Here is a 15,516-nt window from a genome sequence, read left to right on the forward strand (position 1 = left end):
TTGAGTAGGATGCCAAACGCTACTTAATATTTCTCATGTTTTCTGAGCTTGTCCTCAGCTGCAGCAACCCAAATGACCTTCAAAAAGTGGTAATGTGCAATGGGCCAACTATTGAAATTTTTAAAAAGGACTGTCAACTTTTGTAATTAACTGACACAATTACTGAAGTTTGAGAATCAAACTGAGACGTTTTGAAGTTCATGGAACTGACCTTTACAAAGAACAAAATTCAAGGGAGAGAGAGAGAGAGAGAGAGAGAGAGAGAGAGAGAGAGAGAGAGAGAGTGTAATAATAAATAAATAAGTTTTTGTTTTTTGGGAGAAATTATGAAAAAGTCATACTTGATCCAATTGAGAACATCTCAGCTTATAGGTTAGGTGCCATGAAAACAAAACCCATGCCTCAATAATGCATTGACCTCCTTGCCAATACCAACAACAACAGAGAATTACAGTATTATAAACTCTACTAGAGTCGACCCATCCATCTCTTTTGTCCTTTCAACAAACACTTATTAATCACTAAAACACACCAATTTTTCAGTAAAAAACTGCCCAAACGTCCGCAGCTTCTTAAACTTGTTCTGTGTTTGTTTTCTCTCAACTTAAAATATCACTTATTAGGAACTACAAACCAAACAAAAACAGGCAACAAGGACAAGCTTTGAGCAGCGACGGTAGAATATTTGTCAGCTAAAATTCTATGAAGATGTGTGGTGATACACTTAGACAACAAGTTAAGCACCACCACAACAGAATATTAACTGGTGGAAGAATTGAGCAGAGTCTAAAAGAACCACATTTCTCAGACACAAGTAAAAGACTTCACCTAGCTCAAGTATATCTGGATGGTCTCTCTCTACCAATTCTAAGTTCCAACGGAAATCGGATACCAGCCTCGTACACATTTCGTAATCTAAAAATTAGCTGAAATCTTCACTACAAAACCATTGTAATCCTTACAATCACCTTAAAATTTTGAGTGTTCTGCACTTGTTCATCTGTGATCCCGTTTAAGATACAGTTAATTCGAGATTTGTCACATCATTTAGTAGCTAAAATTTGAAATCAACAACAAATCAAAGGCAGCCTTGCATTGCAAGCGCATTAAACCAAGAATTCAAGAAATGGGTTTTTATTAATCCGACTTGTTATAAAGAGCAACAGAGATTTACCACAAAGAAACTTGACAAATCTACTCTTATCACAAAAATTTATTACATATGCAACAACAAATTACAAAAACTCTCACTGCGTATGTCATAGAGCATATTCATTTTGCACCCATCAGCGCTGATATATACAACCCAGTTCATGTTTTTTTTTTAAAATCTTGAAATTCCCGTGACCATATTTACCAGTATAGTCCTCTATTTGAGTTGCGTTGTGTTCTTGGTGTTGGGTGGGAAAATGTCAAAACACATGAAACTAGGTGAAACATTATGTAGCCGAAAAAAAAGATTTGGAATTGCAAAAGAGTAACCCCTTACTGTTCCTTGTGATCTAAAGGGCTTGATAGTGGTACAATTTGGTAGGAGTAGACATCAATTTGGCCAATCTGAACAGTAATGGCCGGTTTTGTTTGGCTTTGACAAAAAAAAGTCACACTGTTTAAGACTAAACCAAACTGTAGTGGTTTGTTTTTGTTGCGGTTTTGAGCTTTTGTAAATCAGTCTAAACCAAACCGGTCCTTCTACTTGTAAGTTTATTTTTATTTTGTTTTACACGTGCAGTTCTCTTATTTGATGATAACTAGATAATTAAGGATGTCAAATTTGAATTTTGATGGAACTCTGAAGTTATTCATCTTTGAATTGTAACTATATTAATTATTAAACTTTAAACATCATGTATTGAATTTTAGGATGATTTAATGTGCTAGAAAATGAAAAATATGTAGAAAGTTATGAATTTTTGTTGTTGTAATTGGATAACAAAGTTAATATTTCAATGCTTTGCTCTATGAACCTCAGTCTTACATATTTTCAAAGTCACACTTACATGGTTTAGAAAATTCGAAAGTAACGTTGCGTGCATATATTGTTTTAAACTAGAAAAACTTAACAGAGAAAATTATGTACAATTGGGTAAATATTGTACAGCTTTCAATTCACAACTCATAATCCTTTTGGACCAAAAAAAAAAGTCAAAGCTGCTGTGCAGTGCAGGAATTAAAACCATGCAGTACAAGATTTAGAGGTTTTGAACATCAACAACAGACAACAGTCGGTATGGATGATATCAAATAGCACAATATTGCAACTCCCTAGGGCAAGCTTCTGTCATACTTTTCTCGCCGATCCGTAGTGAAACCAGGCTGAAATTCGATATATCACCCTAACATTCTCACATGCCTCCGTACGTATGGCGAATTTTCAAGCTTAACACGTGAACAACACATATTGGGTGAAGTGGAGCACGTGTGGCCATTGGGCTTTTACACATGGTCTAACCCGCTCTGATACCATGAAGTTTATTTGCAGTAACTTCCCCCTTTCCATGAAGTCTTGTGTCATCACTGCTTTCAGGCCTCCACAGCCGGCCAAGAGATTCAGGTTCATCCTCAGGCTTGTTCACCATTTTCACCTTAACTGATGTTTGGGTGTTCACCTTTGCAGTGTTATATCCTTCAGTTTTGCAATCAGGAAGAATGCCAACAGACCAAGCAGGAATGGTGTATTTGTTTCCTTGGAAAGTGATTGTATGATCAGTGGTGGAATTTGCATTGCCAAAAAGCAGCTTGCGGAATCATTTGTTGCATACATAGTGGCTGAAACAGAGTTTCGAAAATCATGGTGGAAATATTGCCATGGGTGAGAGTATACTCGATATAAATCGAACTAGACTTTGAGATTAATGCTCTGGACAACTTGTATTCTTACAAATTTAAATCAATAGCCTATCAAATTGGCAAACTATATTTACATGGCTCTTGATCTGTCTCTTGGAAAAATCAGCATTTTTTTCTTTCTTCCCCCACCCCCGGAAAAAAATGAATGAATTTAAATGTTAATAAATACATTTTACAATTGGAAGTGGAGATTGGTTACAATGTTAGACATTATTGAAGCACAGATTTAGCCCATTCAAGAAGCTTTCGCTTTGTGTAATCACCATCAAGCGCCAACATATCATCAGCACCATCCTTTGTTCTGAGGAACTGATCAACATCAAAACTCTGCTCATCAGCTAACAGATAGGGTGGTGGATCTTCCAGGCCATCATTCCGCTCCCACTCTTGGAAGTTGATACTGCATTCCATGTAGTCTGCGCCCGCCATTGCCAAAGCTTCAATAGACATTGCTTACTTCTCTCTTCACAATCCCAGTACTATTTCTTCTTTTGTTTTGTTAGTCATATATCTTGTTATGCAGCAAGACATATATATATATATATATATATAGATATGGTTTCTGTTTAGGGTCCATAGTGTGAAATCACATGCACGGGATTTGCATTCACTTTTATGGATAATAAATTCAAAAAGGAATTGGTCACCCCAAAAACTCTGACTATCTATTAGTCTATAACTCTTAGATGAATATGCACAATGAGAATGCAAGCAATTTGCTTCATCGTAGACAGAACATTTTGTCAACCAAAATGGTAGAGAACTACTCGCCACGTACAATCCGGGTAGTATTCTTTTGTTAGAAAATATATGTCACATGTTGTGTTGACCACAAAAATGCTATATGAATCAAACCTTATCTCTCTACAAAGTTGTCAAAAGCATTACTACAAGGAGATGCATGAATTGGGCTTTTGGCATCTGTCATTCATTACGTTAAGTTTTGGTAATTTACTTCATGGAATCCGTGACTCTCTCTCTCAGAGCATTTCCATTTAAAATTTTATTAGGTTCTAGACTGTTGACTGAGATCTCCCTCGTCCTGCAAGGCTTGAAGATGATTGAAGACCATTAATCTCTCACATATCTATAAGCTAGACCTAAGTTTAACACTTGGAATCGAAGTGGGTGCGTTTCAGATTCGTGGAAACTGTGGAATTTTAAAATCAGCATTCTGTTTAGAAAAATAATAAGTATGTTTCCCTTTTTGGGATAAATAGAAGGTATATATTAGGTGTACGGATTTATGAACTGTTAATCAATAGATTAAGAGATTGTATAAATTGTGACACGCTGTTTGGTATAAATAGAAAGTATATATTAGGTGTACATATTTATCAACTGTTTATCAATACGTTAAGAGATTGTATAAATTGTGAGCATGCAACTATTAGCGACAAAGAACTTAATAAATTGAAAGATTGAATAACTTATGGCTAAAGTAACTTGACTCCAAATTTGGGTTTTTGAGATTTGAAATACGAATTTCTCATGCAATTTTCCATATTTCTATTTCAACTTAATCCAAATCAAGGTAATAAAACAACCTATTAACATTTCAATTTCCAATAAGAGCAAAAAAAACCCTAAATTTCACTATAGAGTGACGTACACATGCACTAAAAGAGTAATTATTTCTATAAAAAAAAAAATTATATTGTTTAGCAACCCCATTTTTTACCAAGGTTTTCTATTGTTATCAGGTTGATAAAATATTAATAGTAATAATTATTATTATTATCTTCCGATTGTTGGCAACAAAAAAAATATATATAATATTTAATTGCCAAGCCAAACCGAAATGGCAGTTCAATATGATCGAATTTTAGGTTTTTAGGACTGTAAAAGATAAACGAAAAAAAAACATAAAAACTAGAGAATAAGAATACAGCCTTTATTTGTATTTTCTTTTTTCATGGAGTAAAGTATATATAATTACTGACTCCAAATCAGAGAGGAATACTAATTAAGGTGTGAAATGGTTTAATAATGTAACAGCCCGGAATCTAGCACCTTAAGCCTTGTGGTTTAGTTGACTCTGAGCTCACATTTAAGGTTATTACCTTCTGGGAGTTTTGTAATTACTAAAAGGTTGGGGGAGTTGTTTTAGGGCTCTTGTGCAATTTGGAGAACAATGAAGGATCGAATTGCAATGTCATATTTATGCTACAGAAACTTGCCACCTCCTGCTTGATTAGGATAACACCTCATGCTTCCTTCAGCTGCTTGTCGGAACCTTCATAGTTGGAATTGGCTTGTGTTCTTGGACTACCCCCTCTTGCTTTAGGTGTCAGACTTAGAACCGTTTGTATCAGCTTGACTCCAGCTGCTGCTTGCCTTTGCAGATTAGATAGCCTCAGGGAAAAACATAACTAAGGCTGCTAGGAAAGGAATAAGAACTGAAGTTGAGTAGTTCTATCTAGGCTTGCTTTCTCCTTTGGGAAGAGTTTGAAGTGTTTGGAGATTATAGTTTCAGCCTTATTGTTTCAAGTAAGTTATCTACTATGGTGTTTGTTTTGTTTGCTTACAATCTTTCTAAATCTTTGAATTTGACAACTCCTTGTTTTTAAGAAAAATCCAAAATTTTGAATTCCTCACTTGAGTAGGATACCAAACGTCCCTTAATATTTCTTATGTTTTCTGGGCTTGTCCTTAGCTGTAGTAACCCAAATGACCTTCAAAAAGTGGCATGTGCAATGGGCCAACTATTGAAATTTTAAAAAAAGACTGTCAACTTTTGTAATTAACTGACACAATTACTGAAGTTTGAAATCAAACTGAGACGTTTTGAAGTTCATGGAACTGACCTTTACAAAGAACAAAATTCAAGGGCAGACTTGAAATTCTATCTTCAGATCTCCCACATCCATTGGATCAGTACTGATAAAAAGGTCACCAAAACCCTTTTGTCTCATTTCTAATGGCAAAAGAAAATGGCACTGTACGAGAGAGAGAGTGTAATAATAAATAAATAAGTTTTTGTTTTTTGGGAGAAATTATGAAAATCATACTTGATCCAATTGAAAACATCTCAGCTTAGAGCAACTCCAGCAGCAAGGGCAAGGGGAGGGCTAGGGGGGGGCAAGCCCAAAAACTCGTTTCCAGCAACAAAACCCAGCCCGGGCAAGCTGTGGGACCCAGCGAATTGGGCTGGCCCGAGGGCCAAAACTTGTTTTCAGTTGACGTCAGCCCTGGTGTTCAAATTTTTTTAACGTTGGCACGTGTAGCACACGCGCCAACGTTAAAAAAAATTTGACGCGCCCCACTACAGTCCCCCAACGGCTCTCTTCCACGTGGCGCAAGCTGGGCTCTCCGATTCAATTTTTTCCAGCAATCCAACGGCTCCGATTTTTTGTGCAATAAAAAATTGAAAAAAAATCAAAATTGTTTTAAAAAAATTCCAAAAAAATACTGAATTTATTTTCTATAAATACCAACAAATACTCTTCACTTTTAACACCAAATCCTCATACATTTTCTTCTCCTTCTACTCAATATTAAGTTTTTTCCCTTTCAAGTTGTATTTTTCTCTATGAAATATTATGGGTTCTTCTAATGAAACCGGAGGGGCATGGAGCACGATGGAAGATGTTTTGTTGTGTGAGAGTTGGGTCCAAATTAGTCATTGTCCCGTAACGGGTAATGAGATGAAATTCTGTCATATGTGGAAAAAAATTCATCAGGAATTTTGTGAAAGGGCAATGGGTTTGACCCGTACGGAAATGGCATTATCTAGTAGGTGGAAAATTCTTAATAAAGAGTTGGCGAAATGGAGAGATGCCTTGGCAAAAGCGATGAACAACCATAGAAGTAGGGAAAACCTTAGCAATGAGGTAAATTATTTTTAATTTTCGTTTTATTAATTTCTATGTCATTAATTTTTATTTAAATGTTTCTTGCAATTTATATATTTTATTGATATTTCTTGTATTTCCAATATTTATTTAAATGTTTCTTGCAATATTTATATTTTGTTAATATTTATTGTATTTCTAATAAATTGTTAAAATTTCTTGCATTTCCATTATTTTTTATTTATACATGTTGCATTGACAATATTTTTTAAAGTTGCTTGCATTTCCATTATTTTTTTTTTATAGATTATGCAAGTACAAATGTGGTTTGGTGCTACTGGGCAAGGCAAAAAAGCCTTCACTCATACCCAATGTTGGGAGGCAGTGAAGAATTGTAAGAGATTCCAAATTATTCTAACGGGTCCAGAGGTGGTGTTGAACGAAACGCCACTCCATGAGACACCGACATCGGATACACCTATGGATTCCCCGATGAGTCAAGACTCACCTATCGAAAGGGAGCCTAGGCCTATTGGGAGGAAAGCGGCGAAGGCGAAGAGAGGGAGTAATTCTACCAAGAATGCATCTAAATTTTGGGAGGACATTTCAAAGCACCAAGCCATGAGGATTGAAATGGATATGAAACAACAAGAGCATGATATGGCAATTCAACTAGAATATGCAAAAGAAAGGGAGTATATAGGCAAAGAAAAGGAGTATGTACGCCAAGAAAACATTGAAAAAAAGGATCGGGAAACTATGGCCATGAATACAAGCCATATGTCCCCTGAATCAAAACAATTTTGGAAGCTAGAACGAAGGGATGTTATGAGACGAAAGCTTTTTCGTGACGATGGACCTAGCAACACGGATTGGTTAAATGATCAAAACCATTAAGTTAGTTTGCTTGCCTTTCATTTCATTGTATTTTTTTTTTTGTTTAATAAATTAGTGGTAATTCATGTATTTTGTTTTCTTAGTTGTATTGATTTTCTTTTAAGTGAATAAAGAAAATATTCAACAAAATTCCTTTTTATTCAAAACATTCCATACATAAAAAACAAACCACAACCAAAGCATACAAAATAAAAAAACCACAACCAAAGCATTAAAAAAACAAAGCATAACTAAAAATACAACATCAACATGAATAGTATTGACACGTAGGAACCCAAAAATCTTACCCGAAAATATTATCCAAAATAATTGTTTAAGTAAAAAAAGTTGTGAAAAAAACAAAAAAATGAATAGTAGTTGCCATGGCAAGGGTTTGACTGCTGGAAATGCTCTTAGAGGTTAGGTGCCATGAAAACAAAACCCATGCCTCAATAATGCATTGACCTCCTCGCCAATACCAACAACAACAGACAATCTTTGCAGTATTATAAACTCTACCAAAGTAGACTCATCCATCTCTTTTGTCCTGTCAACAAACACTTATTAATCACTCAAACACAACAATTTTTCAGTAAAAAACTGCCCAACCGTCCGCAGCTTCTAAACTTGTTCTGTGTTTGTTTTCTCTCAACTTAAAATATCACTTATTAGGAACTACAAACCAAACAAAAACAGGCAACAAGGACAAGCTTTGTGCAGCGACAGTAGACAACAAGTTAAGCACCACCACAACAGAAGATTAACTGGTGGAAGAATTGAGCAGAGTCTAAAAGAACCACATTTCTCAGACACAAGTAAAAGACTTCACCTAGCTCAAGTGTATCTGGATGGTCTCTCTCTACCAATTCTAAGTTCCAACGGAAATCGGATACCAGCCTCGTACACATTTCGTAATCTAAAAATTAGCTGAAATCTTCACTACAAAACCATTGTAATCCTTACAATCACCTTAAAATTTCGAGTGTTTTTCACTTGTTCATCTGTGATCCCGTTTAAGATGCAGTTAATTCGAGATTTGTCACATCATTTAGTAGCTAAAATTTGAAATCAACAACAAATCAAAGGCAGCCTTGCATTGCAAGCACATTAAACCAAGAATTCCAGAAATGGGTTTTATTAATTCGACTTATTAGAAAAAGCAACAGAAATTTACCACAAAGAAACTTGATAAATCTCTTATCACAAAAATTTATTACATATGCAACAATAAATCATAAAAACTCTAAAATCTAAACAAATACAACAACAAATCAAAGATATATACTAAAAGTAATACCTTATCATCATCATCACCACTGTCACAAGTCAACCAACATATCCTCCAAAAAATACCCATCAATGGAACCAAACCCTCCCAGCAACTCAGAAAATTCAATATCCTCTAAAAAATTCGACCCCATTTCCCTTCCTTTAAACGACGTCGTATTCTCCTCCACCTCTTCCTCCTCATCCTCATCCTGATCCATAGCCGTCGCAGCCTTAACACCACTCTTCTCGTCCTCAACCGCCGGCATGTGCCCTTCAAACAAGGCCATGTGCCCAAACAGCTTGCTCTTCCTCGAGAAGCTCGTGCCGCACGTGCAGCGCCACCGCGCCTCGCCGCAGTGCTTCAGGTGGCTCTTCAAATCCGCCACGACCGAGAAGCTCTTCTTGTTGCAGCGATTGCACGAGTACATCTTCGGGCAGTGGCTTCGCTTGAAGTGATTCTTCACGCAGATCACCGATTTCAACGCCCGAAACTTCACGTGCCCCTTGTTTCGGTTGCACCCGATATAGGGGCACGAGAACCGTGTCTTCCGGCTCGGCTCGGCCGGGTTCTTGTCTGGTTTGGCCAAGGCCTCGGGCGTCTTGAACCGGTTCCCGTGGGCCCGCATGTGCATCCTCAAATTCGCGTCTCGCTTGAACCCCTTCCCGCAAATCTCGCAGTAGTGGATGTGCTCCGCCAGCAGCTCCATCGCGTCCACCTCCACGATCTCGCCCTCCGCGTCGTCGTTTTGGAAATCGTTCTCTTCCTCTTTCTTGACCTCTGTAGCTGCTTCGTTGTTGGCGGCGGGTGTTCGGGTCGGGTCGGATGCGGGTCCCAGGTTCTGAGAGCAGGCCAACAAAGCGGTGCCGTTTGAGATGATTTCGCGGATCGCAGAGGCGATTCCGGCTGAGACCATGTCCATCTGGTCCTTGCTGATCAGAGCGTTGGCGTTGATCGATTCGGTGAGGAAGCACTGCAGAGAATCCATTCGCGTTCGGACCATCGACAGTTTCCGGAGCGGAACTTCCGGGTCCGGGTCTTCAGCGGTAGGCGCGACGGAACACGCCGAGGGTATGTTAAACGGTTGACCGGTAAACGACATCGTTTAGACGCAGATAGTTTCTTTTTTGTTAACACTCATGACTGACTGAGTTTGGATTGGGATTGACCTGAAAATAGTAAAAGGCTGTGAATATATATGAGAGAGTACACGCCAAGGTGGGGCCCTCCTGCCAGGTGGCAAACGATTGGATCATCTGGGACCTTTGAACGAGGCGGGCATTTCTCCTCCAAGTGGGGTCATGTGGACCCAAAGTCGGCAGTGGCCAATCAGAGCTAGTGGACAACCACTATGCCGGAGCAAAGTCGTATCTGTATTGTTTTCGTTAGAACGCTTCCAGGGTGTTTCCGTTGAAGATTATATAAATGGAGCTGTAAGCGAAGGTCCTGAAATCAGTCAAAATGGGTTCAATTTTATATGATTCTAGTTCGTTGCATCAGGTGGAGTGCTTATTAGCAGCCATGCTCTAGAAGCATTCAGACACAAGTGAATTTGACTACTCTTAAACCATCTACAATCATGATCTCTATTTTTGAGTTAAAATTTAGCTAAAAACATATCAAATTTATTTTTGGAGCTCTCTATAAAATTTTAACTCCAATCATACTTTCTAATTTAGGGAGTCATAAATGCTGTAACTCTTTTTTAATTAGTCAATCTCTATTAAATATATATAGTCCTGATCTCTTGGACTACAGGGGCTCGTTTGGTACACGGGACTGTCTTGGTATGGACTATGCTTAGGGACTGTCTTGGCTTGGCTTGGCTTGGTCTAAGTTGGATAACACTTATCCTGCGTTTGGTGTACGCTTGGACTAGGACTAGATTTTTTATTTTTTATTTCAAAACTATCTATGTATATGTATATATGTATAAATACATATATTATGTATGTGTACATATGTATTTTATAATATATGTGACATGTATGTGTATATACATGTATATATGTATATTATAAATAATATAAACATATGTATTGTCTGCCGCGCAAATCTCACGGCCTGGAGTTCCGGGCCGAGGGGATATGCGTTAACACGCGGTTTCCTGCTTTTGGGTGCGGTGCGGTTGTGCGCAGGCGTGCCAGCACGGTCTACCGTGCGTCGATGTGTTGATGAGTGTTGGATGAATAAGTGGTGCGCCTGTGTGAACTCGTCTTCCTAATCAAACGATTGTAGCCGAGAGAGGAACTGATCTCGGCTGTTAGGTTCACGGCCTGAACTACAAGACCGTTGAGTGATGGTGTTGGTGGTGGGTTTTGGGCGGTGCTCCGGCGCGCTGCTCAGGGAGCGACGGTCGTGTGATATATGGGGTGAGTGAACGAACAACAAGGATGGTGCTCCGGCGCCTTGAAAATCAAGGGTCGTATGATATATTGATGAATGGATTTTCCTTACAATCTAACACTACTCCTAGGAAAGCAAGTAAAGATATTGAAAGTGCATTACAGGAAAAAATAAGTTGATCCGTGGGAGGCTTTGTTTTGGTGTTGAACCTTTTGAATGTAGCTCGAGTCTTGTATTTATAGTAAGAGTCCCTGGATGAGTAATCGAGGCTGAATTTACGCATAGTGGAGTCTGATTAGCGCAAGTGGGTGTCCAATCGACATTTGGGATCGTGAAGTATGGTGGTGTTACCCCAGAAATCTCGGTGAATCTCGGCCGCCACTCTTGATCGTGGGTTCTGAACTTCTGGCCATGGAGACGCATTTATGGCCTGGATAGCTGGTGAACCAATATCTCAGGCTGTCAGAATTTTTGTGAGAATGTCCACGTCTAATCACTCTGATCCTCATCACCAAATCCTGACTTCAGTCACTTCCCACCTTCCCTCATGCATTAAATGCTTCTTTGTGGCCAATGGGTTTGCTGCATTAAACAGGCACTACTTCATTAAATGAAGCCTGGGACCCTGCTGTCACGTGATGATTTGCCTTTAATGCCTTGACCGCGATTTTGTTTGGCCTCGGCCTCGGCCTGCGCTTGATGCCGAGATGATCACGCCTTAGCATTTCTTCTTTTGTCTTTAGGAAGGCGAAGTACCCTGGCGAAACGCTGCATTTCAGTTTTTACGAACAAGTGCCAGGGCCGAGAGAAGGGGCTCCTTCGGCCAGCTTATGACCGTGATTTATCAGGCACAAACATGTATGTATATATATATGTACACATACATGTATATACATGTATATATATATATATATATATATATATATATATATATATATATATTATAAAATACATATATATATATATATTATATTATAAAATACATATATATATATATATATATATATTATATTATAAAATACATATATATATATATGTATTATACCCATGTATATATGTATATTTTATATATTTATATATAACATATATATATATATACATACATTATACATATATAATATATGTGTATATAGGTGTATATATGTATATTATAATATATACATGGGTATAATACATATATATATATATATATATGTATTTTATAATATATATGTATTTTACAATATATTATATATATATTGTAATATACATATATACATGTATATGTATATACTAGTATATATATATATATATATATATATATATATATAAAATATACATACATGGGTATATATACATGTATATGTATATAATATACATATATATACATGTATATATATATAATATACATATATATATATATATTATATATATATACACGTATGCTATATTATATATATAATATATGTATATTATATTATAATATATATTATATATATACACGTATGCTATTATTATAATATTAATATGTATATGTGTATATGGGTATATTATAATAATAATATACATATATTATACATATGTATATTATATATATATTATATATGTATATATGTGTATGTATATATATACATATATACATATATGATATATTTATGTGTATATACATGTATATATGTACATTATAGTATATGTGTAAGTAAGTTTAATAATCATAATATATGTTATTAATTTTACAATATAATATATGCATTTTATACATTGGTCACCATTAGGACTAGCTAATCCTCCTTTTTCACATGGGATTAGTAGTCCCCTCCTAAGGATGTGTTTTTGGTGGGCCCGGTATTAGCAATCTCATCTAAGACTAGGATTAGATAAAACAAACATGGTACTAAATTTAGTCCAAACCAGTCCAAGCCAATCCTGTGTACCAAACGAGCCCCAGGGGTCCAAGAGATTTGTGGTCACTCACCGTTGGATATAAATTCAACGGTTCACTCACTCTTGCACTCCTTTTAAGAAACTTTTTTGAACCATTGGATTAATATCCAACGGTGGGTGACCACAATCTCTTGGACTCTTGTGGTCCAATAGATCGGGTATATAAAAGCATTAATTAAAGGTTTAAAATAATCATAAATAAAACAACATTAAATATAAGGGAAATTCTATTGGCACCCCATTTTTTGCCTCTTTACACCCCATAATAATTTTAAACATGAATAACCTATTTTACCCTTGTACATAATTACCGTTAAGGACAAAAAAATTAAAAATTAAAATTAAAAATAAAATTACTCACTACATCCCACATATGTTCATGCAACCTTAGTTTGACTTTTTTCTCAAACCATCGTGTTCCTACAACTCTAACGAGATTTATATATTTATATTGGTGAAAAAATACCTTGTATTTATTCATGAATGGTGAGATTGAAGTTAGAGAGGCTTCGAATGAGGTATGAGTTTATTTTTTGGCGTTTTGCAAGTTTAGGATTTAGGGTTGGTTGCTGGTTGTGTTCAGCACATCAGTACGAAACGCGATAAGTAAATTCGGTGGGATGCCACCGAAACTTTGCACCTAATTCGGTCGTTTTTGACCGATCATCAACTTAATATTCGATGGAGATCCACTGTAATATGGAACGTTGTTCAGTGGTTTATTACCGAAATTTTACCTACGTTTCAGTGGCAACAAACCGAAATTTATTTATTTTTTCAGTACCTTATTGTCGACCACAAATTTAATGCAAGCTATTTTGATCTTACTCCCATTGAAGGAACAAAAACAAGGTGACGCCCCTACTGAAGGCAACAATGTCGACCATCAGATACTGTGCCTGGATACTTGGAGTGGTACCTCAACGTGGGATATCCGTTTGTCCAGAATCCTAATTATGGAGCTGCATTTGACCCATTTGCCTCAATGCAAAGAAGATATTATCAAGTAAATTTTTTAATTTTTTATGACTTCCATTTGAATTCAAATTCGTTATAGGAACGTGACGAGCATATGTTGTCCTTTACTAGGCCGCTCGTGACATTAGGGGAAACAGTTGCATTGCATACACGACCTTCCCAAGTTTATCAAGCAGTTGAGACCTTGCAGCACATTTTAGAGGGTACAAACATACAATCTACCATGACATATCAACGTCGTCATGGTTAACTAACTTGCTAGCATGCATTTATTAGAACTCATGGAACTTTTGTTGTTTTGATTAGTTATTGCAAGTTTGTATTAGAACTCATGGAACTTTTGTTGTTTTGATTAGTTATTAGAACTCATGGAACTCATGTTTGCTTTAGAACTCATATATATATATATATAATACATTGCTTAGCATTGTGTATGTCTATCATGAGTAGTAGCTACATCTTCAACCTCTGTAGTATCCTCAAAGTAATCTTGGGGAGTCGCTCTCTGTCTCCTCGTTGTGGCTGTAGGACGTTGTCTATCAGGTCGAGATGATGAAGCCTCAGTAGTACCTCTGCGAGTCCTCTTCAAATCTGAAAAACAGTATTAAGTACACACTCAGTAACAGATTCGGTATATGATCACTGAAAAACGAAAACATATTCGGTGGAGTACTACTGAAAAATTGAATTACATTCGGTGGGTATCACTTGAAAAATAGAAATAAATTCGGTGGACTACCACCGAAAAAAGGTAACGAGTTCGGTGGCAACCCACCGAAAGTAAGATTAATTTTAGTGGTTCAAATTCGATGGACTATCTCTGAAGCAATGTAACCAATTCGATGGTAATCCACCGAAACTAAAATCTCATTTCGTAAAACCAGGTTCGAACGAACCATACAACCAGAGTTGAAAATTAGACTTTGTGAAATCAAAATCAAACCTAGGCTTCATCAACACTTAGAAACGTAAATATAGAAATCAAAATTGAAATCATACCTTGAATCTTCGAAGGATTTGTGGAAACTTGACAGAGTGGTTTGCAGAGATGCAATGGAGTGGTGGTTTGCAGAGATGCGATTGAGTTCGGTGGTTTGTAGAGATTGGGTGTGATGGGTCTGTTTCAAAGAGAAGGGAATTTTCGATGGGGTGTGTCTGCAAGAAGAAGGAAGTTTCGATGGGGTGGGGGCTTGATATGGGATGGGGTGGGGTTTGATATTAGATGGAGTGTATCTGAAAAGAAAGGGAATTTTCGATGGGGGTGGTCTGATATGGGATGGGGTTTACAAAGAGAGTTAGGGAATGAGGTTCATGAGGGCATTTTAGGAAGAAAAAAAATGGGGTATAGTGAGTAATTCGAAATGTTTTAAAAATTTAGTGGGGTGTATAAAAATTAAGGGGTGTAAAGAGCAAATAATGGGGTTCATATAGAATTACCCTAAATATAAGGAGTCATCAGGAGTCCTTTCTCTCTCCTCAAAT

The 15,516-nt window shown here is 36.8% G+C and overlaps 1 protein-coding gene across 1 annotated transcript; it reads right to left on the reverse strand.

Annotated features, from left to right (window-relative positions):
* Positions 1–8,639: 8,639 nt before the first annotated feature.
* On the reverse strand, positions 8,640–9,950 carry LOC110746858 (zinc finger protein STAR3). Its single transcript, XM_021947088.2, has one exon. It carries the CDS (start codon positions 9,887–9,889, stop codon positions 8,840–8,842), a length of 1,050 nt encoding a protein of 349 aa, XP_021802780.2. The 5' UTR covers positions 9,890–9,950; the 3' UTR covers positions 8,640–8,839.
* Between the last annotated feature and the right edge of the window lie 5,566 nt (positions 9,951–15,516).

The sequence above is a fragment of the Prunus avium genome, chromosome 6, assembly GCF_965620075.1.
Source record: "Prunus avium chromosome 6, drPruAviu1.hap1.1, whole genome shotgun sequence".
NCBI lineage: Eukaryota > Viridiplantae > Streptophyta > Magnoliopsida > Rosales > Rosaceae > Prunus > Prunus avium.

Excerpts from the sequence above, each read along its gene's own strand:
- LOC110746858 (XM_021947088.2), bottom strand. The coding sequence starts at position 9,889 with ATGTCGTTTACCGGTCAACCGTTTAACATACCCTCGGCGTGTTCCGTC.